At 52.6% G+C, this 24,960-nt stretch overlaps 1 protein-coding gene across 2 annotated transcripts in view; it reads left to right on the top strand.

The window, feature by feature from the left end:
• Nucleotides 1-24,960, top strand: part of ATG7 (autophagy related 7) — a 133,796-nt gene that overhangs the window by 77,208 nt on the left and 31,628 nt on the right. Inside the window, exon 18 of one of the 2 annotated variants that reach the window (XM_016185563.2) lies at nucleotides 14,518-14,640. The exons of the other annotated variant lie outside the window; for it this stretch is intronic. Within the exon in view, the coding sequence (XP_016041049.1) occupies nucleotides 14,518-14,640 (123 nt within the window). The remainder of the gene's footprint in view (nucleotides 1-14,517; nucleotides 14,641-24,960) is intronic. 2 annotated transcript variants of the gene reach the window in all.

Genomic DNA, 24,960 nt, shown 5'->3' with positions numbered 1-24,960 from the left:
TCCCTTACCCACTTGTATATATATTTTAAAGAGACCACAAAGCAGCGCTCGATCCAAGTGAACTATTTTGCGAAGCCTCCATTCACCTTTTTTCTATCATTTATCCCCGACGTGTATAAACCGTCAATATCAACATCAAACTCCGCCACTAGGGCCCGGGAAGTGGCGGCTGAGTAGGGCGCTGAACTTGGAGGGTTGAGGCCTCAAGTTCCATACCTGGCATCCCAGGGGCCAGAGGGATGCTCTGGTGTGCCCCCCCATGTTAATAAATATATTCAGACTCAGCCATCAAAACTTTAGCAACAGCCTCTGTCCCAAAGCAGCCTGTCAGCCAGGTCCTGCCCACGCTCTTCGAGGAGAGTCAGGCTGGTGTCTGGGTCTGCACAGCTGTTGCCGGCCTGAGTTGTGTGTCGGAGACTCTGGGCACTGCAGTCTCTGGAGAGAGAGGCAAACCCATCCGGAAGTCGAGGTCCCCAGGTGACCCCCGAGAGGGCCAATGCACAACCCTCGTCACAGGAGCCCAGCACAGGATGGTGGTGGCCAGGGACTCCAGGAGGTCCTGGAGACCTAGGGGCTAGAGGTTGTGCCAGGGGTCAGTTGAGGGGGAGCGCTGCCTTGGGACGTCTCCTGCCTTGAGGATGCTCTGGACACCCAGGACTGCTGATCTGAATCCTCCATGTCTCCTGAACTCTCTCTCCCCTTACACCCAGCTTCAGGGGTCTCCTGGCCTCCGGGGCCAGCAGCTGCAGGGGGCAGCGTGGCAGGCAGGAAATGGGAGATTCCCAGGCCCTGGCCCTGTGTCCCGAGTGGGTGCTCCCCTTGCCCAGGGAGCTGGCTGGATGTGCTCTGGCTCTCAGCAGACACACAGTCACCGACTTTTTTTTTTTTTTATCTTTATTTATTTATTGGATAGAGACAGCCAGAAATTGAGAGGGAATGGGAAGATAGAGAGGGTGAGAGATAGAGACACGTGCAACCCTGCTTCACCACTTGTGAAGCTTTCCCCATGCAGGTGGGGGCCGGGGCCTTGAACCCGGGTCCTTGCACATGGTAATGTGTGCGCTGAACCAGGTGTGCCACCACCTGGCCCCCAGTCACCGACTTTGCAAATAAATGTTTCCCTGACTTAACAGAGGCCGCTGTAGCCTCTGTTCTCTGACTAACACAGGGCAGCCCTGGGCCTCTGACCTCTGGAATCCGGAGATTCTAGCCCCCGGGGGCCCCAGAGACGGGGGTCCCGACCACCTGGGTTTAAGCCTCCAGACAGGTCCACAGAATAGGCCCCTGTGCTCCCTGAAGCGAGTTCTCTGGGGTTTGACGGGGCTCGAATCCCGCTCATGTGCAAGGACCAGCCAGAGCGCCGTGGAGCCAGGAATTCCTGCGCACAGCTCAGCTCAGCACAGCACAGCACAGCACAGCTGGCACTCAACGGCAAGTTTACTCAAAGCGGGGGCGTGGCCACACCCCCCCCCCCCAGAAGGGTCATAAATCTCTGGGCCAGGAAATGACAAGGAGCCCCAGGCCTCCAGGTTCTCCTCGCCCAGGAGTGCTCTGTCTTGAGCAGTGATGTGTTCATATGCACAGCTGTGAGCCTTGAGCATGTCCCCGAGTCTCGCCCTGCGAGAGCCTTGGTCCCCCCCCATCCCTGGAGCAGCTGGCACAGAGGGAGCGAGGGAGGGCCGCCTGTGCGGCCTGCGGGGCCTCCGTGTAAGCCTGCGCTGGGCTCTTGGCACCAGCCTGGACAGGATTTGGCCACGTCTCCCTTTGCTTCGATTTCCTCATCCCGAGTGCGGGGAAAATATTTTCTGTTTCCCAGGGAAATGGCCAGGGCTGACGCGTCTCCCATACCCTGTGACCGAGTGCCCGGGCCTGTCCCCGCTCCTGGGACTGATGGTGACATCAGGGCCGTGAGGAAAACAAAGACGCCAGTGTCACCGGGCTTCTCCTGCGGAGGGTGGGGGGACATTCTCCTGAGCCCTGCTTGCGCACGAGGAGGAGGTAGAATGGGAAGCCCGGCTGGACACCAAGGCTGCCGTGGCTTGGAGAGGCCACTGGAACCTTCCAGAACAGCTCAGGACATGTATCATCAGAACCTTTTCCAAGACTCCAGACAAGCCAGCCTTGTGGGTTCTCCCAGCTCTGGACCTCAGAGAGCAGTGACTCCATCCTCAGAATGGGTGCCGTCCCCTGGCATGGTGGGGGGTCTTTTCCCAGCAGGGATATCTTACTCTCCAGACCAAAACGTCTCCAGGCCACGTTCTCCTAGCAGGTCCTGTGTCTGCCTGCCCCCAGCATGGCCTTTATGGACTGATGCTCTTTGCTTTGGACGCTCTCATTAGTTGGGGGCCCTCCTCCCCAGCCTGCCTTCCCTTCCCACCTCTTCTGTTTGTTTTTTGAGCCCAAGGCCTTGTTTAGACTGGTGGAAGGTAGTATTCCTCCTCCCTAGGCCCCTGCAAAAGCCAAGCTCCATGTAGACTGGCAGGGTGCACTGCTGTCCTCAGAATCTCAGAAGCGCACCAGCAGAGCCCGGCAAAGCACCCCTGTGCTCTGCAGGTGCCTCTGGGTGCCAGCTCTCCTGGGTAAGACACTGGACCGTGAAGGTGGTGGCCAGCCCCCCAGGACGGCTCCATGTGGCTGGGAGTGTCTCCATCTCTCTGGCATCTCACTTTCCTCAGCCAGAGGACTGGACAGATGGGGTCCCGTTTCCCATTGGACCGTGTGTCCCAGCCCCGAGGCTTTGTCTTGCTGTTTCACGAGGCTCAACTGCATCTACCTGGGGGCCGGGGACAAAGCCCTTCTGCCCAGAGCCCTGCCCGGTTCGTGCTCGGAGTGCTCGGAGTGCAGCACGCAGTCCCTGTCCAGCTCCTCTGCTTATGACCCTGTCACCGCCTCTCCTCATCTGTCCTTCCTGCCTCTGGAAGGAACGGGGAGAAGATAACTGCTGGGTTGTTTGGTTATTTTTTTCCTCCCTATTTTTTTATACTTTTCTTTTTTTTTTTAATATTTAATTATTCCCTTTTGTCGCCCTTGTTGTTTTAATATTTATTTATTTCCTTTTTGTTGCCCTGGTTGTTTTTATTGTTGTTGTAGTTGTTATTGTTGTTATTGATGTCGTCGTCGTTGGATAGGACAGAGAGAAACGGAGAGAGGAGGGGAAGACAGAGAGGGGGAGAAAAAGACAGACACCTGCAGACCTGCTTCACTGCCTGTGAAGCGACTCCAGGGACTCGAACCAGGATCCTCACTCCGGTCCTTGCGCTTTGTGCCACGTGCGCTTAACCCACTGTGCTACCATGTGACTCTCCCCCCCCCCCATTTTTTAAACTTGTGATGACTAGTGGGCCACAGGACTGTAAGATGACAGAGTGTACCTCCTCTCTCCACACCCCGCCAGAGATTGTGTCCCCACCCTCCCACCTCCTAAAGATTGCCCCCAGAGTTCTCCAGGGGCAACAAACAGTTCTCAGACTGTTACAAGGCTTAGTAACAATTTGCTTGTTTGCTGTTGTTTTTGTCTTTTGTTGTTGTTGTTCTTGTTTAGGTTTTCATGTGAATCAGATCTCTAGATTTCACGTATGAGTGAACCTGGTAGTTGTCTTTCATCTCTTATTTTGCTAAGCATCATCATCAATTTCATCCATTTTGTCCCAGAGGACACAATATCATCCTTTTTGATTGCAGAGTAGTATTCCATGGAGTCTATATCCCATAACATCACTTCTTTAGCCAGTCATCTGCTGATGGGCATCTAGGCTGCCTCACTCTCCGGCTGTTGTGAATAACGCAGCTGTGAGCACAGGGATGCGTGTGTCCCTTCTAATTAATGTCTGAGTGTCCGCCAGATAAACGCCTCAGAGTGGGCTTGCTGGGTCATAAGGTCATTCCACGTCTATATGTTTAAGGACTGTCCACACAGTCTTCCAAAGGGGCTGCCCTAGTCTGCGTTCCCACCAGACTTCTTTTTAATAAGGGAGCCCTCAGCTTGAGTGGGGAAACCTTTTTTGGCAGGTCTGTACGTGTGTAGCGACACCGACTGCGTGGAGCCGACAGAATCGGGCTGAAACTGGAGCTCGGAGGCAGCTTAGCATAGGGTGCAGGACAGCGCTCACAGGGGCACAGTCCTCAGCACCACCTACACTAGAACTGAGTGGTCCTCTGGTCTCTGTGTGTGTGTGTGCCTAGTAGATAAAAATATTTAAATTGTCCCCAGAATCTGGACCATCACTTCCAGCACAGTCATGAGGACACTCGTAACACCCCACAACGTGCCAGTCCTGGAAGGGAAGGCTTGGCCCAGTCAAGTGGGTGGGACTGACTCCAGGAGCTCTGATTGGCAGAAACAGCTAGTGGGTCACAACATGAACTGGGGGTGGGGATGCCCCCAGGGCCTCTCAGTCCGGAGGGACTGTATCTTGGTGGCCAGGCACTGGCTTGGCCTGTGGGAATGTGGAGAGAGGATTTGCTGCGAAGCCGGGACGGAGCGTTGCGTTTCCGTGTTGTGTTTACCCAACTGGCCATCTCTCCGGCTTTTACTCTTTGATTTGCCTCAGTGGATGCTTGCAATGATTTATTGCTTTGCTGGAAAATCATTTCCAGAGTCTGTTCAAATGAGGAGCCTTTGGCATCCGTCACAGATGACAGAGTTCACAGGGACACTCGTTCTGCCAGCTAGCTCGCTGAAGGGTTCCCTTTGCTCTCCTGCAGGTTTGCAAACTGTCTTGATGTCCCTTTTCCTAAAGGGCCTTCTAGCACCCTGCCCAGGTCCTTTCAAAAGTGCTGGCCACGGTAAACCCCTCACCCCACCCATTCTGCCCCCCATCGAAGAGGTGGAAGAGTGGCTTGAGAACATCCTATTCCTAAAGCCATTACCCTGTGACTTTATGGGATGATAAATTCTCAAGCATCTGGCTCTCCCTGGGCTCCAGACATGAGTTCCTGACATCAGTTCTGCCAGCATTGCTCTCAGCAAGGAAGAAGAGACAGGATTCTCTTTCCTGGCCTACCTGAGGGCTGCTTCAGGCCTACGCCAAGGCTGGGTGCCGCAAGTTACGGCTGGCAGGCTGCAACTGGACACTACCTGCCTTGCAGCCAAGTTCTGCCACCCAGATACTCTGGACAGCGCACGCCTCGTTGCCTTGAAGCAGTGGCTGGGGTCGGTCCCCCACCACCACGAGAGCCACCGCAGGGGAGTGACCCTGAGGCCTGTGTGGCTGGCTCTGGCCCTCCACTCTGGCTCTGCCCAGCTAGTCTGCTGCCATCTCCGCCCACTCCCGTTCGGGGGCTGAGGTGGGGGAGGGGACTCCACACAGAAGTGAGTTTTTGTTGTTTGTGTTCTGGGTAAAGTCTGGAGAAAGAATTTTGTGCTTTTCTTGTTCCCAGCTGGGTATTATCTTTCTGTCTCTCTCTTTTTTTTTAAACTTTTTTTTATCTTTATTTATTTATTGGATAGAGACAGCCAGGAATTAAGAGGGAAGGGGGTGATAGGAAGAGAGACAGAGAGACACCTGCAGCCCTGCTTCACCACTTTCAAAGCTTTCCCCCTGCAGGTGGGGACTGGGGGCTTGACCCTGGGTCCTTGTGCACTGTAACGTACGCTCTACAGGTGTGCCCCCACTGGGCCCCCACTGCTCTTTCTCTTTCTGTGTGGTGCCCAGGAGCCAATGTGGGGCCTTGTGCTTGTGCTGTTGCTGCCTCCTCGACCCAAATGTTATTCTGTATTGGAGGTGGGGGCAGTAGGCAGCCACAGTGGAACCAAAGACTGGCCCACCACCCTTAGCGTCCCCCACCCAGTGCCGTCCAGGGTGCTTTTCTGTGGAGCCAGGGATTGAACCCAAGGCCTCACTGTCTCCAGGCCCCATGTGGCCCAGCTGAGTGACCCAGGAGGTGGCACAGCTGAGAGAGCCCCCTTCTGTGTATGTATGTGAGGCTCTGGGTTTGAATCCCGACACCAGCTCCGGAAACAGTGTGAGAGGGCAGCTGACACTCGGCAGGCTCCAGGGGACAGAGGCTGAGCAACCAGGGTCCTACCTGTGTCCACCCCATGCCGTGCAGTGCAGTGAGTCGTGGGGGGGGCAGGGGAGGGCAGGGCAGGGCTGTGGCTCTCTAACAGTCCAGAGCAGGCGGGACCCCGACTTTTGTGCCTGTGCTCACTCAGGGAGCCCCTGAGGGCTGCTCAGAGTCATGTCACAGAGCCCCAGGCAACAGGCCAGCCTGCAGGAAACCCACACACTTCTGGGAGCCCTGCAGGCAGTGGTCTGCAAACGGGGGCTGGGCTGGGCTGGGCTGGGGGTGCACTGAGGGGGAGGCATTAGGTTTCCAGAGGAAGCCAGTAGGGACTGCGACCAGAGCCAGCTGTGGCCCAAGCTCGCCATCCCCCAGCCGAACCCTGAGAGAGCAGAGCTGCTGCTTCTCAAGGGGAAACCACAGGAAGCAGCAGAGACAGCCTTGGGCTGTGGGTTTGGCCAAGCCAGCTGGGCTGCGCCTGCCCCAAACACCCCAGAACTCAGTGATACCCGAGTCTGCCCCCACCCGTCACCTCCCCCAGGCCAACTGGGCCCTGCGTTCTAGTCAGGTGATGTCACAAGCACACAGATACGAGCAGGGTCCGCAGGCTGAGACCCTCCCCTCCCTTCCCCTCACAGACCCAAGATGGCAGCACCTGCAGTCTCCAAGCCGAGCAGCCTGGGTGCTGAGCAGCTGGTGTGTCTGCCCTCCACACCTGAGTAAGAATGTTCAGGTCAGGAGGCACACACGGTAAAGCACTCATATCACCATGTGCAAGGACCCTGGTTCGAACCCCTGGCTCCCCATTTGCAGTGGGGACACAAGCAGTGAAGCAGGTCTGCACATGTCTTTCTTTCCCCCTCAGTCTTTTAAAAAAAAATTATTGGAAGTCGGGCGGTAGCGCAGCAAGTTAAGTGCATGTGGCGCAAAGCGCAAGGACCGGTGTAAAGACCCTGGTTCCAGCCCCCAGCTCCCCACCTGCAGGTGTCTATCTTTCTCTCCCCCTCTCTGTCTTCCTCTCCTCTCTCTATTTCTCTCTGTCCTATCCAACAACAATGATGGCATCAATAATAATAATGACTATAACAATAAAACAACAAGGGCAATGAAAGGGAATAAATAAATATTAAAAAAAGAAAGAAAAAATTCCCACCAGCAGGATCTCTGTATTTGACCCTGGCATGTGGAACCTTCTAAGAAAGTCCTCAAGAGTCTCCCTGCTGGTCATTCATTGATGAGTGACCACAGTACCAGGTGGCCTCTGGCCTGCTGGGATGAGAGGGGCTAGTCAGAGCCTGGCTGAGCGGTTCCTCTGTGGGGGGCAGAGGCTGATGGAGGTCAGATTCTTCAAGTTCTCTTTGATCTGATGTGACCTGTGCGTGACCTGAATCTCCCCCACTCAACCCTGCAGACAAGTACCAAGTGAATGCTTTCCTTGGTGCTGCAAGACTGCTGCCACTAGGAACAGATCTCGGCCACTCAGAGAACTCCGGAGAGCTTCACCTTGGGGCAGGTGGAGGCAACGGGAACTACGTCCAGAGCGAGGCATAGATCCCAAGGGCGGGCAGAGTCCTGCTTTAACTAGTGACGAACCACATGATTCAAAACAACTGTCTTACTGAAGTCATGCAAAGAGAGGCCAAGTAAATGTTGCTTTTCATCTGAAAGATGAAAGAAAAGACTAGGAAGTTGTGATGAATGGCCGAGATGAGAGTCAGAGGGAGAATGTGAATGCAGAGCAGCCCGCCCCGGAGGAGGATCACTTGGCTTACAACCATCTGAGGGGACAAGGAAAGGGAGGGCCTTGCTGAGCATCTTTAATGGCCCTTCAAGACCACGGAGATGAAAGTGGCAGCCTGGGTCTTGTCAAACTAGGGGGGGCTGGCAGACCCCTGCAGGCCTGGAGCCAGGAGTGAGGAGCAACTCTCCCTTAAAGGCTGCTCCTTTTTGTATTGTTTGAGTGTTCCTGGAGCCTGAGGACAGACTTGGGCCTAGAGGATTCCCTGGAGTGGGGCTGGGCTGGTTGAGCACGCACATTACCTTGCACAAGGACCCAGGTTCAAGCCCCTGGTGTCCACCTCTAAGGGGGAAGAGAGTGGCTGGGATTCTAGGGAAGAAAGCAGACAGAGAGAATGAGCCTGGTGGGACAAGGGGACAGCTTGAAAGCCCAACAAATCCAGTCAAATGACAGACTAAATCTGTACCTAGACTCATCATCTTGAGAAGAATTTTAAAAATCTAGAAATCTTGAAGCAGAGCAGGGGGAATAAGACATTGACCTCAGCAGATGGCCAGCACACCACCACCACCTCTTCCCAGTAGCAGAGGGTAGGCCCCAGGACAGCAGGGTGATCTTCTGGAATCTTCACAGATTTTGTTGACCTTTTCAGATGATTATCTAGACTGGGTCCCCACTATTTGCCAAACAGTTCTGACTAAAAAATGCTCCACCATTGAGGAAGCACTCCCTGCAGGTTCACAGTTTGGTGGCAGTGGGGCAGTCCATCCATCCATCCACCCACCCATCTATCCATCCACCAGTCCATCCATCCACCCACCCAACCAACCATCCATCCACCCACCCACCTATCCATCCATCCACCCACCCATCCATCCATCCACCCACCCACCTATCCATCCATCCACCCACCCACCTATCCATCCATCCACCCACCCACCTATCCATCCATCCATCCACCCACCCACCTATCCATCCATCCATCCATCCATCCATCCATCCATCCACCTACCTATCCATCCATCCACCCACCTATCCATCCATCCACCCACCTATCCATCCATCCACCCACCCACCTATCCATCCATCCACCCACCCACCTATCCATCCATCCATCCATCCATCCATCCATCCATCCATCCATCCACCTACCTATCCATCCATCCACCCACCTATCCATCCATCCAACCACCTATCCATCCATCCACCCACCCATCTATCCATCCACTAGTCCATCCATCCACGCACCCATCTATCCATTCATCCATCCATCCACCCATCTGTCCATCCACCCATCCATCCACTCATCCATCTATCCATACATCCAACCACCCATCCATTCATCCATACATCCAGTCACTTATCCATCCATCCATGTACCCACCCACCTAACTACCTACTTACCTACCTGTCTGTCTTACTCAGTTTTAGGTATTATGTTGAATCCCTATACTTAAAAGTTCATTGCGTTTGTCTTTTTACATTATCAAGATTAATTCACATGCTATAAAGTTTACTGTTTCAAAGTGCACAAGTCAGTATATTTTTCAGTGTATCTAGGAGTTGGTGCAGCCATCGGTCTTGATTCCAGATATCCCCATCACCCTGGAAACAAGCCCCGTCTGGACTGTCCCCAGGCCCCGGAAAGTATCGAGCTGCTCTCTGCTTCCCTCTACTTGTCCCCATTCTGGACATTTTATAGAAATGGGCTCAAAGGGACGTGGAATCTTGTGAGTGGCTTGATGTGTTTGCAGGCTCACCCCTGCTCTAGTGGATCCAAACTCTCCACTCCTTTCTGTAGGTGGATAATATTCCACAGCAGGATGGGCATTTTAACACCCACTCTCCAAATGATGGCCACTGGGCTGTTTCCATTGTAGCCGCTGTGAACATGTGAGGAAAAGTTTGTGTGTGAACACGTGTGCTCAGTTCTTTGGGTGTGTCCTCCCGGGGGTGTGCTAACTCCAAGTCCAGCATTTTGTGGAACCGCTGAGTTCTCCACACGGGCTGCTCCACTCCAAATTGCCTTCATCCGTGCTGGGGGGGTTCCCGTCGTCCTTCCTGCGTTTGTTCGTTGTCGTCTTTGTTACAGCCGTCCACGGCTTCAGTTTGCATTTGCCTGATGGCCTGTGGTGTTGAACCTCTTTTTATAGACTTGGTGGTGGTTGAGGATTTTTTTTTTTTTTGAAAGCTGCCTATTCCCTTCCTCTGTCCATTTAAAAATTGGACCCTTTGTCTTTTTTTTTATGAACTTGCAAGAGCTCTCTCTGTAGGACACCCAGCCCTTACTAGATACAAACTTTACAGATGTTCTCGCATATTCTGCGGGTTGTCTTTCACTTGCTTGATGTAATTTGGAGGCGATCTGTTTTTAATTGTGATGAAATCTTGATTTGTCCACTATTTTTTTTTTGGTTTCCTATAGTCTTTTTAAAATATTTATTTATTCCCCTTTGTTGCCCTTGTTTTATTGTTGTAGTTATTGTTGTTATTGTTATTGATGTCATCGTCGTTGGATAGGACAGAGAAATGGAGAGAGATGGGAAGATAGAAAGGAGGAGAGAAAGACAGACACCTGCAGACCTGTTTCACCGCTTGTGAAATGACTCCCCTGCAGGTGGGAAGCCCGGGGCTCGAACCAGGATCCTTACGCAGGTCCTTGTGCTTTGCGCCACGTGTGCTTAACCCGCAGCGCTACCGCCTGACTCCCTGGTTGCCTATAGTTTTATTGTCACATGTAAGAAAAAATTTTTTTTAATATTTATTTGATATTGAAAAAAGAGAGAGAGAGCAGAAATAGAACCAGAGCACTGCCCTGCCACTGCGATGCCGAAGTCGGGGATTTGGCCCTCCTGCCCTGGGACCAGCCCTCTAGCTCCTGTTCCACTTCCTAGGCCATTAAAACTGTTTCATAGTTACCAGGTTGCAGATGCTACCATGACACCAACCTGACTTCCCTGGGCAGACATCCTCACCAATGTGTCCTGGAACCCCACCTCCCCAGATCCCCACTCCACTAGGGAAAGACAGAAACAGGCAGGGGGTGTGGGTCCACCTGCCAACACCCATGTCCAACACAGAAGCAATTACAGAAGCCAGACCTCCCGCCTTCTGCATCCCATAAAGAGTCCTTTAGTCCCCAGAGGGATAAAGAACAGGGGAGCTGGATGTGTGGGCGATCTGGCTGTGACATCTGTCACCCATTGATTGCCAGGGTTGATTGGCTGATCTGGCCGGCTAGGCGAGTGTCCCCTACCTCCCTCCCCGCTCCATGTGAGTCCCTACCAAAGCTGCACGCTCAGTCGAAGAGGATGGTTGAGGGTATACGAGTAGCTGCGCTCCCCTGCTAGAACCTCCAACAAGCTCTCAAGAATAGGGAGTTTCCTGTGGTTGGGTGGTAGCGCAGTGGGTTAAGCACACGCAGTGTGAAAGTCGACAAACCAGTGTAAGGATCCCTGTTCGAGCCCCCAGCTCCCCACCTGCAGGGGAGTCGCTTCTCAAGCAGTGAAGCAAGTCTGCAGGTGTCTCATTCTCTCCCCCTTCCCCTCCTCTCTCCATTTCTCTCTGTCCTATCTGGCAATGATAACATCAATAACAACAATAATAATAACCACAACAATGATAAAAACAAGGGCAACAAAAAAGGAATATTTTAAATAAAAAATTAAAAATAAAATATTTTAAAAAAAGAATAGGGAGCTTCTAATGGAGGGGATGGGATATGGAACTCCTGTGGTGGGTATTGTGTGGAATTGTATCCCTCTTATCCTACGGCCTTGTCGATCATCATTAAACCAATAATAAAAAAAAATTACTATTAAAAAAAAACCTGTTGGGAGTTGGGTGGTAGCACAGCGGGTTAAGTGCACATGGCGCAAAGCGCAAGGACCGGCATGGACCAGCGTAAGGGTCCCTGTTCGAGCTCCCGGCTCCCCACCTGCAGGGGAGTCGCTTCACAGGCAGTGAAGCAGGTCTGCAGGTGTCTGTCTCTCTCTCCCACTCTCTGCCTTCCCCTCCTGTCTCCATTTCTCTCTGTCCTATCCAACAACGATGACATCAATAACAACAACAATAACTACAACAATAAAACAAGGGCAACAAAAGGGAATAAATAAATAATAATAATTTTTAAAAATCTGTTACGTAGCACCAGCCCCTGAAAATCTGCCGTGGTTTCTTTCAGAACAGAATGGTCTCTGCTCTTCTCACGGTCAGCCCGGTCAGCCCTGTGGCCCCTCCTCCGTTGGTCACCATGTGGGGTGTGTAGGGTCCGACTTTCCTCTTGCAGAAGAGGGCCCAGTTGCTCCAGTACTGCTTGTTGAAAGGACCAGTCTCCCCTATTAAATGACCTTGTCACAGTTGTCAGGGAAGGGTTTGTTTTGGGGATTCTGAATTCTATTGTTTTTTGGTGTGTTTTTTTTAATCTTCTTATTCTAACATAATCATGGCTGCATCATACTAACTCCTGAAATTACAGAAGCAGACCTCCTGCTTTGTTCTTTTTCTTTTGTTCTTTTTCAAAATACTTTTTTTCTTAAGATTTTGTTTATTTTTCCTTTTTTGTTGACTTTGTTGTTTTATTGTTGTAGTTATTTTTGTTGTCGCCGTTGTAGGACAGAGAGGAATGGAGAGAGGAGGGGAAGACAGAGGGGGAAAGAAAGATAGACACTTGCAGACCTGCTTCACCGCTTGTGAAGTGACTCCCCTGCAGGTGGGGAGCCGGGGGCTCGAACCGGGATCCTTAAGCCGGTCCCTGCACTTTGTGCCACGTGCACTTACCCCGCTGTGCTACCGCCCGACTCCCTCAAAATTATTTCTGTTTCAAAATTATTTTGGTTCTTCTAGGACCCTTGTGATTCCATATACATTTTAGCAGTCAGGTTGTGGCTGTCTGTCTTTCTTTTTAAATATTTTATCAGAGCACTGCTCAGGTCTAGCTTATGGTGATACGGGGGGTTGAACCTGAGACTTTGGAGCCTCAAGCATGATGATCTCTTTGCATAACCATTATGCTATCTACCCCTGCCCTGTGGATATGTTTCATCATCCCTCCCCACCAAAACAAACAAGCCCCCTCCCTCATTGGAAGTCACATGTATCATGGTCAGTTTGGGAGAATACTGACATTTCACCAACAGTGAGCCAGCCCACAGCCCATGAGCTTGGGATGACCTGACATTAATTTTTTTTTCCCAAAATGTTTTGAAGTTCTCAGTGTATAAGTACTGCACTACTTTGTTCCTGGATATTTTACTCCTGTTGAAGCTATTGTGATGGAGTAGTCTTTTTGATTTCTTCTTTGAGTTTTTCATTGTAGGTGTCTAGAAATATAGTTGGTTTTTGTGGGGGCTTTATTTCTTTATTGGGGGATTAATGTTTCACAGTTGACAGTAAATGCAATAGTTTGTATATGCCTAACATTTCTCAGTTTTCCACACAACAATACAACCCCCACTAGGTCCTCTGCCATCTGGTTCCAGGACCTGAACTCTCCCCACCCCCACCCCAGAGTCTTTTACTTTGGTTTAAGACACCAACTCCAATCCAAGTTCCGCTTAGTGTTTTCTCTTCTCATTTTGTTTTTCAACTTCTGTCTGGGAGTGAGATCATCTCATTTTCATCCTTCTGTTTCTGACTTATCTCACTTAACATGATTTCTGCAAGCTCGGTCCAAGATGGACTGAAAACAGTGAAATCACCATTTTTACTCTGAAAATGTCCAATAGTTCTAGTTTATCTATCTATTTAGCTTCCTTGTTTCTTTATTGGTTTTCTGCCTAGAAGATCTGTCAAGTTGAGAGAATGGGGTCTCTTACTATTACTGTGTTAAAAATATAGTTGGTGGGAGTCGAGTGGTAACACAGCAGGTTAAGCGCACATGGCGTGAAGCACAAGGACCGGCATAAGGATCCCAGTTCGAGCCCCTGGCTCCCCACCTGCAGGAGCGTCACTTCACAAGCGGTGAAGCAGGTCTGCAGGTGTCTGTCTTTCTCTCCTCCTCTCTGTCTTCCCTTCCTCTCTCCATTTCTCTCTGTCCTGTCCAACAATGACAACACCAATAATAACAACAATAATAATTACAATAATAAAACAACAAGGGCAACAAAAAGGAATACATATTAAAAAATAATATAGTTGGTTTTTGTATATGGCTCTGTGTCTTACACTCTTACTGTGTCTGATATCTCTAAGAGTTGATTTTATTTTTGTATTTTTGTTGTTTTGTTTTTTGGTGTGTGTTTCTTAGGCATATAAATGTTGCAAATAAAGATAGCAATTACTTCTTTTTTTTAAAGATTTTATTTATTCACGAAGAGATAGGAGGAGAAAGAGAGAGAGAGAGAGAGAGAACCAGACATCACTCTGGTACATGTGATGCCGAGGATTGAACTCAGGACCAAGTCCAGTGTTTTATCCACTGCACCACCTCCTGGACCACGATAGCCTTGCTTCTTTATGTCTGATCTAGATATCTTTTTCTTGCCTGTTTCCCACACTAGAACCTCTGGTACAGAGTTGACTGGAAGTGGTGCAGTTGGGCCCCTGGTGTAGTTAGTCGCTGGTACTGGTTACTGGTGGAGAACCTCTGTGATGCTGTGTGCACTGACATTCTCCAGCCAGTCAAGGACATGCTGCCTCCGGTCTCTCTTTCTGTATCTTGCTCATAAATAAACAAATCAAATATATTTTAAAAAGAAAAAGAAACTCTTTTCGCATGCCATGTGAAGCCTGTATCTCCGCTGAGAATAAATCAGTAATGGGTAATTATCTCACAGGTGCTGGACCAGTACGAGCGGGAAGGATTTCACTTCCTGGCCAAAGTGTTCAACTCCTCACACTCCTTCCTGGAAGACCTGACGGGCCTCACGCTGCTGCACCAGGAGACACAGGCTGCCGAGGTGGGAGGAGCGGCGTGTTGGGGGGCTCTGCGGCCTGCAGGGGGGCTCTGCGTCCAGGCAGAACGTGTGCAGAGTGACGGGGAGCAAGGGGGCTGTTTGAGGTGACTTTCCGCTCTCAGCACACGTCACTCAGCCACTCAGCCAGTCCGTTCGTTGTCAGAGAGGAAGCTTCATGGCCACCTTGGGGTGCTGGTGGCTCCGAGGCAGGTGCCAGGCACACGGCATCTTGATGAAGACAGAACCCGCGGGCTGGAAGGTAGCGCATGAGCATGAGATGATGCGTGAGTACCCAGGTTCAAGCCCCCTGTCTCCGTACCTGCTTCATGAGCAGTAAAGCAGGCCTGCAGGTGGCTCTCTTTCTCTTCCTTGTCCTCTTGTCTCCTCCCTTTTCAACTTTTCTCTGTCTTGATAAAAAAGAAAGGAGAAAACATGGCCGCCAGGAGCAGCGGATTTACTGTGCAGACACTGAGCCCCAGTGACAGCCCTGGTGGCAAAGGAAAAGGAAGGGGTGAGGGAGGGAGAGAGGACCGACTCCTTATGGGCACTGATGTCTGTCTGTGAGCACACTGGTCAGTGCCACTGGACTCTGGCTTGGGAGAGTCCTGGCTATGACTTCCCCTTCTGTCCCGGCACTTTTGGCCCCTGACCGCTGGCAGGAAGTGGTCTCCTTGGCCACCACGGAGGAGCTTTTCTCGCGGAGGAGGGTCTCACTGCAGATGAATTTCCTGACTGCCTCACTCTGTGCTTAGGCTTCTTCTTCGTCTTCTTCTTCTTTTTTTTTTTTTTGTAAGATCAGGATTGAAAACAGGTGATTGGGTGATTGTCAGGCTGCCCCAAAACGCTTGCTGCTCTGGGCAAAGCTCTCTCTCCAGGTGGTGCGGCTCTGCTCCCTAGAGCCACAGCAGGGCCGGGGTGCTTATGTCTGTTTGCACAGGGGCCTTCGTCCTCTCCTCTTGGGCCTGTCTGAGCAGCCCACCTGCCACCCCCAACTGGGGACCTGCAACACTGGGAGGGGCCCGGGGCCAGGGAGATGCTAAGTGGCCGGTGGTGGTGACAGGACTACTCCCCAGAATGGCCTGCACCCAGCCCTGTCGTCCTGGGCAGTGTTGGAAGCATCTGAGTAGAAGCCATTGTCAGTCGCTGGGGCGGCTGCAGCAGCAGGACCGGCGTCTGTCTCTCTTGACGAGGCTCTGGAGCGAGGGAGCGAGGGCCCGAGGCCGCTTGCCCTCATGGTGCACGTGCTGCCGGGGATCGCATCAACCGAATGCGTGAGAATTCAGAGCTTCATCTACTGCAGCACCTAGTGGGCCACCATATTTTCCCCCTTTTTGCCTCCAGGGTTATCACTATGAGCGTCCTACATGGGGCTCCCTGGAGGCTTTCTTTCCCTGCCCCAGCAGGCCCTGCAACACACAAGACCCGTCTTAGCAACCGCTTCCTCAAAACACTCGGAGGAGAGCAGCATTTAAGATGTTGCACACCAGAGGGTCCTGGGAGCAGTGAAAATCATCATCCTAGACGCACTTTTTCACCTTGAAATGTGTGTGTGTGTGTGTGTGTGTGTGTGTGTGTGTGTGTGTGTGTGTGTATGTATAAAGTAGAAAGGTAAAACAGAGGCCAGGTGATGAACCACTCGGTTAAGCACACATAGTATTAAGCTCTGCAGGGGGGTCACTTCACAAGCAGTGAAGCAGGTCTACAAGTGTCTCTCTCTCTCCCTCTCTATCTTCCCCTCCTCTCTCAATTTCTCTCAGTCCTATCAATAAAATGGAAAAAAAATGGCCACAGGAACAGTAGATTAACAGTGCTGGCACTGAGCCCCAGCGATAACCCTGGGATCCGATTAAATAAACCAGTAACCTTACAAACAGACACACCTTTGTACAGGCACTGCTTTCATCTTCACATCCCATTCCCAGGGCATTTACAGACATTTAGGAATAAAGAGACACACGTCTGTATCCCACCTAGGAAGGTCCCAACTGGGTCTGTTGAAGACAGGCTCAGAATTTCTCGCCTGGACAGTGAGGGCTTTGTCAAGTGCGCTGCCCGGGTCTGGGCCTGGCCCCCACCACATTAGAGGAAGCAATGGCGTAGTGATCTCTTTGCACCTCTTTCTCTTTCTGTCTCTCTCTCTCTCTCATGCACATACACTCTCCAATGTCTTTTTTTTTTTAATTTGTTTATTTATTCCTGAAAAAGATAGGAGAGAGAGAACCAGACATCACTCTGCTACATGTGCTGCCAGGGATTGAACTCAGGACCTCATGCTTGAGAGCCCAATGCTTTATCCACTGCGCCACCTCCCAGACCACCCAATGTCTTTTTTTTTTTCCAGTATAGTAATGATATAGAGTCAAATTTTATACCTTACTCTCAAGATTTAGTTTCTGTTGGTAGTCGAGTGGTAGCGCAGTAGGTTAAGTGCACATGGCGTGAAGCACAAGGACCAGTGTAAGGATCCGGGTTCGAGCCCCCAGCTCCCCAACTGCAGGGAAGTCACTTCACAGGCAGTGAAGCAGGTCTGCAGGTGTCTGTCTTTCTCTCCCCCTCTCTGTCTTCCCCTCCTCTCTCCATTTCTCTCTGTCCTATCCAACAACAAAAACATCAGTAACCACAACAATGTTAAAACAAGGGCAACAAAAGGGAAAATAAATAAATAAATAAATATAAAAACTTATTAAAAAAATATTTAGTTTCTGAGTGTTTATTTATTTATTTATTCCCTTTTGTTGCCCTTGTTGTTTTATTGTTGTAGTTATTATTGTTGTCGTCATTGTTGGACAGGACAGAGAAATGGAGAGAGGAAGGGAAGACAGAGAGGGGGTGAGACAGACAGACACTTGCAGACCTGCTTCACTGCCTGTGAAGCGACTCCCCTGCAGGTGGGGAGCCGGGGGCTCGAACCTGGATCCTTACACCGGCCCTTGTGCTTCACGCCATGTGCTCTTAACTCACTGTGACTCCTCCAATGTCTTTTTTTAACAACTGTTTTATTATCTTTACTAACTTATTCAATAGAGACAGTCAGATATCGAGATTAAACAAATGATAGGGAGAGAGACAGAGAGACACTTGCAGCCCTGCTCCACCACTTGTGACGCTTCCCCCCTGCAGGTGGGGACCAGGGGCTTGAACCATTTCCTTGAGCACTGTAGCATGTGTGTTCAACCAGGTCCTCCACCACCTGGCTCTCTCTCTCTCTCTCACTCACTCTCCCTTTCTCTCTTTCTGTCTGAAAAAGTCCAGAACAGTGAAGCCAACAACAATGACAAATATTATAGGATCTCTTACAGTATTTGTTTCTCTTATAATATTTGTTGTGACTTAACTCCTTTGGGCTCTTTCCCTCCAAATGCCACTTCACATGGGTAGATACATTCCCAAGCATGGGTTTGATGTGGCACTCTGGAAAATGCCAAATGGTTTCCAAGCCCCACGTAGTGGGGGAGAAGAGACTAATCTGTGAGAGAGTTAGTAAGTTAGCTAAATTGGTATGTCCTTGAGAAACTCAAATTCCAAGCTTCCACCGCCCCAAAAGTCACCGGACTAGATTTCTTTCTGATAAGATCCCTGATTCCAGGCCAACCCTGGGCCATGGTTTCCCTCCATGGTTTTGACAGTATGTTCCTTTATTTTATATTTTAATGAGATATACAGAGAGACCAGAGTCCTGATCAGCTCTTGCTGATGATGGTGCCGGGGATTGAACCTGAGACCCCCGAGCCTCAGGCACGAAAGCCATTGTGTAGAACCACTGTGCCGTCTCCCCACCTCTATATGTTACTCCTGGACGTGGCACCGCATCGTCCTGATTCCAGGCTTGTCATAACAGACCTCCACTGACAGAATGGCATCTTCTGTCGAGTGTTTGCTAGTCCGCTAACCCAGGAACTGAAGGACCGTATAAAAAGCGAGTCGGGGGCACCAGTCGGGGGCGCCAGCCGTAGGCAGGATGCAGACCCAGCCAGGCCGCAGTGAACCAGGCTGAGCCTGGATTTAGAACTGAGATTCTCACTCAGCTCCTAGAGACCCCACAATTGCAGGCAACAGAGGGTCCGTTTCTCTCGTGGCAGGGAAGCCGTACGGAGGGTCCCGTGACCGGGCTGGGTGTCTCTGCACCACCGGGCCCACGCCCGGCAAGTGTTACTATGCCTTCTCTTGGACTCACGCTGAGTCTTGGGCTTCTCTGGCTCACAGCTGGTTTCAATTTAGTTCCCTGGAACTTTTTTCAGTTGTTTTGTTTTGTTTTGTTTTTTGTATTTAACAACAGTCAGATCTTTATGTGCGGCTTCATCCAGAGCCCCTGATGACAACTCTGCCCTGGGAGGCTTGTGGGAGCGGGGGGAACCCCGTGTCAGCACTCAGCCCTGTTTCCAGTGGGAAGAGAGGGCTCTGGGGCCTGGCCTGGCCTTGTCCGACACCCCCGCTCACCCACTCCCAGCCCAAGACCCCACCTGCCTACATCTTCCTTCGCCAGCCCAGGCCCAGCCTCTGGCCCCTCTCCTCAGCGTGTGTAGGGGGAGGAGGGAAGGGAAGCCAGAAAGAGCCGCCAAAGAGCCATGCGGTTCTCAGAGCAGAGGTGAGAGCTGGGGCCTTTGAAACAGCAACTTGGCAGAAGAGCCTCTCCAAGCTCACTCCCTCCGGGGACCCGCGTTGTAGAGCTGAGTCGTTGCTGGGAGAGGACTCAGTCACAGAGCCGACGGTCAAGTCTGGGCAGAGGCCCAGCCCTCAGGAGAAGAGTGTTGGGAAGGACAGTCACTGGCAGGTCTAGGGAGAGGCGAGGCGGGGAGAGTCATGAATGCCAAACACAGAGTGGGAATGGGGGGTGGGCGCAGTGCCCTGCTCAGGCTCAGTCCTCCTCCTGTTGGTTATCTCCTGGGTGCTGGGCTGAGGGCTTAGGTACTCTGAGCGTCTGTTTCCTCATGTCAGAAGGGGCCGAGCCTGTGTGGGATCCTTTAGTTCTGATGGGCTGCACGACGAGGCACAGAGACGGGCAATTCTTCTTCTTCTTCTTTTATATTATCTTTATTATTTATCAGTTAGAGACCATCAGAAATCTATAATGAAGGGGGAGATAGACACCTGCAGCACCACTTCACTCACAAAGCTTTCCCCCACTAGGTGGGGACCAGAAACTCGAACCCGGGTCCTTGCACACTGTAACATGTGTGCTCAACCAGGTGCGCACCACCCTGCCCCAGCAGTTCTTTTTTATCAAGTTTTCTTTAATGCAAAATATCTGGGGTGTCAGCATGATGGTTCTGCAAAGAGCCTCAGATGCCTGAGGCTCCAGGGTCCCAGGTGGAGCCTGTCCCCCGTGGGAGGGAGGGCCTGCTGTCCAAACAGGACAGGCCATGTGCTCAGCTAGGTAGGAGTGAGAAAGTGGGGTCGGGAAGCCGAGGGGCCCTGACTCTCTCTGTGCCGGTACACTGGGCCCTAGGCGGGGGTTCCCACAGCCGCCGTCACCGTGCTTCCCAGGCTGCATTTCCACAGCTGACCCACTGCTCCCTGGCCAACACAGCAGCCACTGGGTTTTGCCGTGTGCGTGTGTGTGTGTAGGGGAGGTGCTGTTTTGAGGCTGTAAAATTAGCTTATTCTCAGCCCTATAGGCTTGGTTTCAGGCTCCTGGCTTGTCCGTGAGCTGCGGGGAGCAGCAGGAGGGTCAGGGAGGGGGGCAGAGGTGGGGTGCTTTGAGGTGGGGGGCTGCTTCCTTTTCACTAAACACTGTTTCTTTTTTTTTTTAATTTTATTTATTTTCCCTTTTGTTGCCCTTGTTTTTTATTGTTGTTGTAGTTATTATTAATGTCATTGTTGTTGGATAGGACAGAGAGAAATGGAGAGAGGAGCGGAAGATAGAGAGGGGGAGAGAAAGACACCTCCAGACCTGCTTCACCACCTGTGAAGTGACTCCCCTGCAGGTGGAGAGCCGGGGACTCGAACCGGAATCCTGCTGGTCCTTGCGCTTCACACCACGTGCACTTAACCAGTCACGCTACTACCCGGCTCCCGACTAAACACTGTTTCAGAGCAGCAGTCATGCCCTCCGCCCTTGGAGACTGAGAGAGACAGAAGCCGGGCCCGCAGGGGCTGTTCTGGACCCCTTTGGGGATGTGGAGGGTGAGATAGAAAAGGAGAGAGACAGAGACAGAGACACCTGCAGCCCCGCCTCACTGCTCATGAAGCTTCTGCCCTGCAGGTGGGGAGTGGGAGCTTGAACCCGTGTCCTTATGCATTGTAATGTGTGCGCTTCACCAGGTGTGCCACCACCTGGGCCCCTCGCCCCCACCCCATCACCCTCACTGACCCCTTCACCCCCAGGAAGAGCCGCCGCTGCTGAGTCCTCCCCTCCCGCCTCACAGCGCTCTTGTCTCCTCAGCCAGCTGGGGACAGCAGCCCATGGTGGTCTCTTTCTTTCTTTCTTTGCCTCCAGGGTTATTGCTGGGACTTGATGCAGGCACTAAGAATCCACTGCTCCTGGAGGCCACTTTTTCCTTTTTTATTGGATAGGACAGAGAGAAACTGAGAGTGGAGGGGAGATAGAGGGAGAGACACCTGCAGACATGCTTCACCATTTGTGAAGCATCCCCTTTGCAGGCGGGGAGCCAGGGGCTTGAACCAGGATCCTTGCCCTTAATACTATGTGCACTTAACCGGGTGCTCCACAGCTCGGCTCCCTCCATGGTCTCCTTCCATGGATGGCTTCTCCTGGGCCTCTGACGCCTGTGTCAGCTCTGAGCAGAGATAAATCACCTAGTTGGGGGAGGGGGCTGCCTGTCTGGCGGTGCTCGAACCCCTAGCCCAGCACTGAGGGAAGCTTGGGGTGTGTGTGTGTGTCTCTCTCTCTCCCCTCTCTGGCCAAGTTATCTCAGGGTGGTGATGTCCCAATTGACAGAAAAAACTGTAAAAAGGGGAGTCGGACGGTAGTGCAGCGGGTTAAGCGCATGTGGCACAAAGTACAAGGACCGGCGTAAGGATCCCGATTCAAGCCCCCGGCTCCCCACCTGCAGGGGAGTCACTTCACAGGCGGTGAAGCAGGTCTGCAGGTGTCTGTCCTTCTCTCCCCCTCTCTATCGTCCCCTCCTCTCTCCATTTCTCTCTGTCCTATCCAATGACAATGACATCAATAACAACAACAACAACAAACAACGGCAACCAATAGGAAAATAAATTAAATAAAGTAAAATAGATAAATAAAAATATCTACTCACTGCCTGGAGCTGCAGTTATGCAGAGAATAACTAACTCAAAGATCACATGTGTACATCTTTCACAGAAGAAAATGCAGCAAGGATCTTTTCAAAAGCCCAAGTGCGTTCTTTTAAAGAAAACGCTAAGCAGAATTGGATCTGGCCTCTTCCAGAGAAGATTAGGGTAAGATAAACACAGAGACCTTGAGTCTTGAAGCGAAATTAAAAACAAACAAGCCCACAGACTCCACTGCGTTTGTAATTAAGAAAATGATGGTTCCGCAGTGAGGAGGCGCACAGCTGCGCTCTGGCACCGGTGTTCCAGTCTCATCAGCGGCCAGCTGAACAGAGTTATGCGCGGCAAACTCTCAGCTTCTCCTGTGGCTCAGAGAAGCCCAGGCCAGCGAGACAGAGGCTCTCTCTTATTGGCATATTACGTCTGGTTCCTCGGAGGCTGGAACTGGGGGATGAGGGAAACCTCACTCCCCCTGGTTTTATTAGAGGCCAGTCTGTTCTTTTTACAGTTTTTTTTTTTTTTAAACTGTCCTCACTGGAGGTTCACTGTTTCAGGCCAGCTTTTCCAGGTAGAAACACACAGGAGAGACCTCGGGGCACCATCATCCCTGTGAAGGTTGAGAGCTGAGCCCAGGCCTGTCCACGTTTGGAAAAAGCAAGGGTCCTTTCCTGCAGCTTTTGTCTTCCTCCTCCTCCTCTCCATGTTGTGTCAGGACCTCGCCTGCTCTGAGCCAGCTTTCTGCAGACAGAGAGACAGAGCTAGGACGCCCCCACCCCCACCCCAGTGCGGGGGCCTGGCTGGAGCAAAACACAGGACAAGGCCGGTGCCCTTGTACCCAAGCTAGTTTGCTAGCCCTGGGTAGATGAGAGAGCTCCCTTGGGTGCTGCACTTGCTCTGTCATGTGCACCCCCAGAGGCAGGTGCCCCCCGCCATTAAAGGAAGCTTTGTATGGTGGTGCCTTTGCCATTTCTTGTTCGTTTGTTTTTTAATTTTTATTTTTGCAGAGGGGGGAAAGCATAATGGTTCTGCAAAGAGATTCTCCAGCCTAAGGCTCTGGGGACCCAGGTTCAGTCCCCCACACCACCATAAGCCAGAGCTGAGCAGGGCTCTGGTGTAGGAAGGGAAGGAAGAGAAAAGAGATGGCGGCCGCCTCCCCTCCTCCCCGCACACACAGGGCTTCCTGCCCGTCACCCCGTCACCCAGGTGGCCTGGCCGGTGGCCTGAGAATCTGCTCCTTCTGCCCCAGAGTCTGCTGACCACCCAGACAAGGTGCCCTCTCTGCACACACAGAAAAGACAGTCCCCTGTGCAGCGGGTGGCTGTGAGGGACTGTGGGAAGGTGGTCACTGTATAAAGGGCAGCGCCATGGTGCCCCGGGCCCCGTCTCCTGTGGACACGAGTCTGGATGGGTCTGCAGGGGGCACAGACACGGCTCCTGCATCCCAGCCTGGTGGGGGGGGTCCCCGGCTCTGTGCCTGGGGATCCAGTGTGGGGGGAGGGTAGCGGGACCTCCTTTTCAGCCTCGGCGTTTCCCTAGTACGTCCTCCAAGGGCCTGTGCACAAGGCTCAACCTGAGCAGGGCCTGTGACCAGTCAGGACCGGCCCCTGAGCTGTCCTGTAAGCCCCTGGCCTACGTGGAGGAGGTAGGCCAGCTTGGGGCGACAAGAGGACTCAGCCTCCCTCTAGCTACCGGGTGGGGGTCAGAGACACAAGCCCCCTCCCCTCCCCAAAGAAGAGAGGTGCTGGGTGCTGGGCATGCGTCATGGAGTGTGTTCTCAGCCAGCCTAGTCTTCCTTTTTTGTCTTGCTCCACACCCAACCTTCCAAAAAACCAAAAAAGTTCTGCTTTCCAGTGTGTGTGGGCATAACTGTCCAGCTCCCCACTCTGCTCCCCCATCTCTCCTCAGCTAAACAGAGGCACCTCTCTTGTGGGGGCCCAGGGGCCATGTGAGTCTGTGCTGCCACCCCCCCCACCCCTGCGATGTTCCCTCCCGCTGAGGGGGCTGATGAGCCCCACTCTGTAATCAGACTATGAGCAGCAGGGCAGAGGCCTTGTTCATGTGAACAGTGAGGGCTGCCGTGGCCCCCGGGGCTTCTCCCACCAAAGAAGGGGGGGAGGAGAGGGCCGCTTGCTGGTGAACAAATTGCTACCAGCTGTGGATTTCAATAAACACCACAGAGCTGTCCCGTGCCGAGGTGCTGGGGCGTGCTCGGGCAGCAGAGCTGTGGGGAGCTGCCCTGGGGCTCCCCAGCTCTGGGAGCTGGTCCATAGAGCTCTGCCCCTCGGCCCCCTGCCCGACACTTTACAGGGTGTAACAGGCTTCAGGCCCCGTGCCAGGGCCTGGTGCTACAGAAAGCTGGCCTGGGGTGCACAGCAGAGGGCTTGAGGGAGGGGTGCTGGGTGCCTGCCTCCCCTCCTGCAGCTGTCAGCTGGAGACCCAGGCCCATAAGGCCCACCTACAGGGCTTCCCAGAGCGTCCCCTGTCCATCCTGAGTGGCCTGTCTGTGGGCTGGGCAGCTGAGGCCAGAAGGTGCCCGAGTCATGGGGCTGCTCTCTAGAGAGGGGAGATGCTGGGGGGGGGGGCGTGCGTAGTGATGTTAGCCCACTGCCCAGCTGCCCAGGGCAGAGGACTGGCGTTCCCTCCCTCTCCTGCCCTGCCTGGCAGGCACTGGTGGCCTGGCTACACCCAGCCCAGCACACGCTCCACTCTTGCCATGCCCACTCAGCTTCCCCAGGGCTCGGCGCCTCCCCCTCCCCACTCTCCTCAGCCTGTGACTCCCCAGTGGCCACTGACACCTTTAGCTCCTGAAGCTCGCAGGATGGCCCGAGATGGGCCTGAGCCGCTGAGACTCACAGCATCACGCGTGCGCTGGAGCCTGCAGAGGGACCTCTCCTTTGGGGATGGGGAGGTGGGGGGGGTCTTCCTCTCAGAGAGGGGCCACGGATGAGGTGAGGGCTGACCAGTTGACCACCTGGGATGTGCTGGAGACCCACAGCATCTCATTCAGCCTCACAGCCCCTGGACATCATGGAGTGGAGACTGCCATGGCTGGGGTCAGATTATTGTCTGGGGGGCTGAGAATGTTCTGGAACTCCCCAGACAAGTACAGATGGA

The sequence above is a fragment of the Erinaceus europaeus genome, chromosome 21 (assembly GCF_950295315.1).
Source record: "Erinaceus europaeus chromosome 21, mEriEur2.1, whole genome shotgun sequence".
NCBI lineage: Eukaryota > Metazoa > Chordata > Mammalia > Eulipotyphla > Erinaceidae > Erinaceus > Erinaceus europaeus.
Note: the sequence above shows the minus strand (reverse complement) of the source record. Positions and strands in the feature narration are given on the sequence as shown.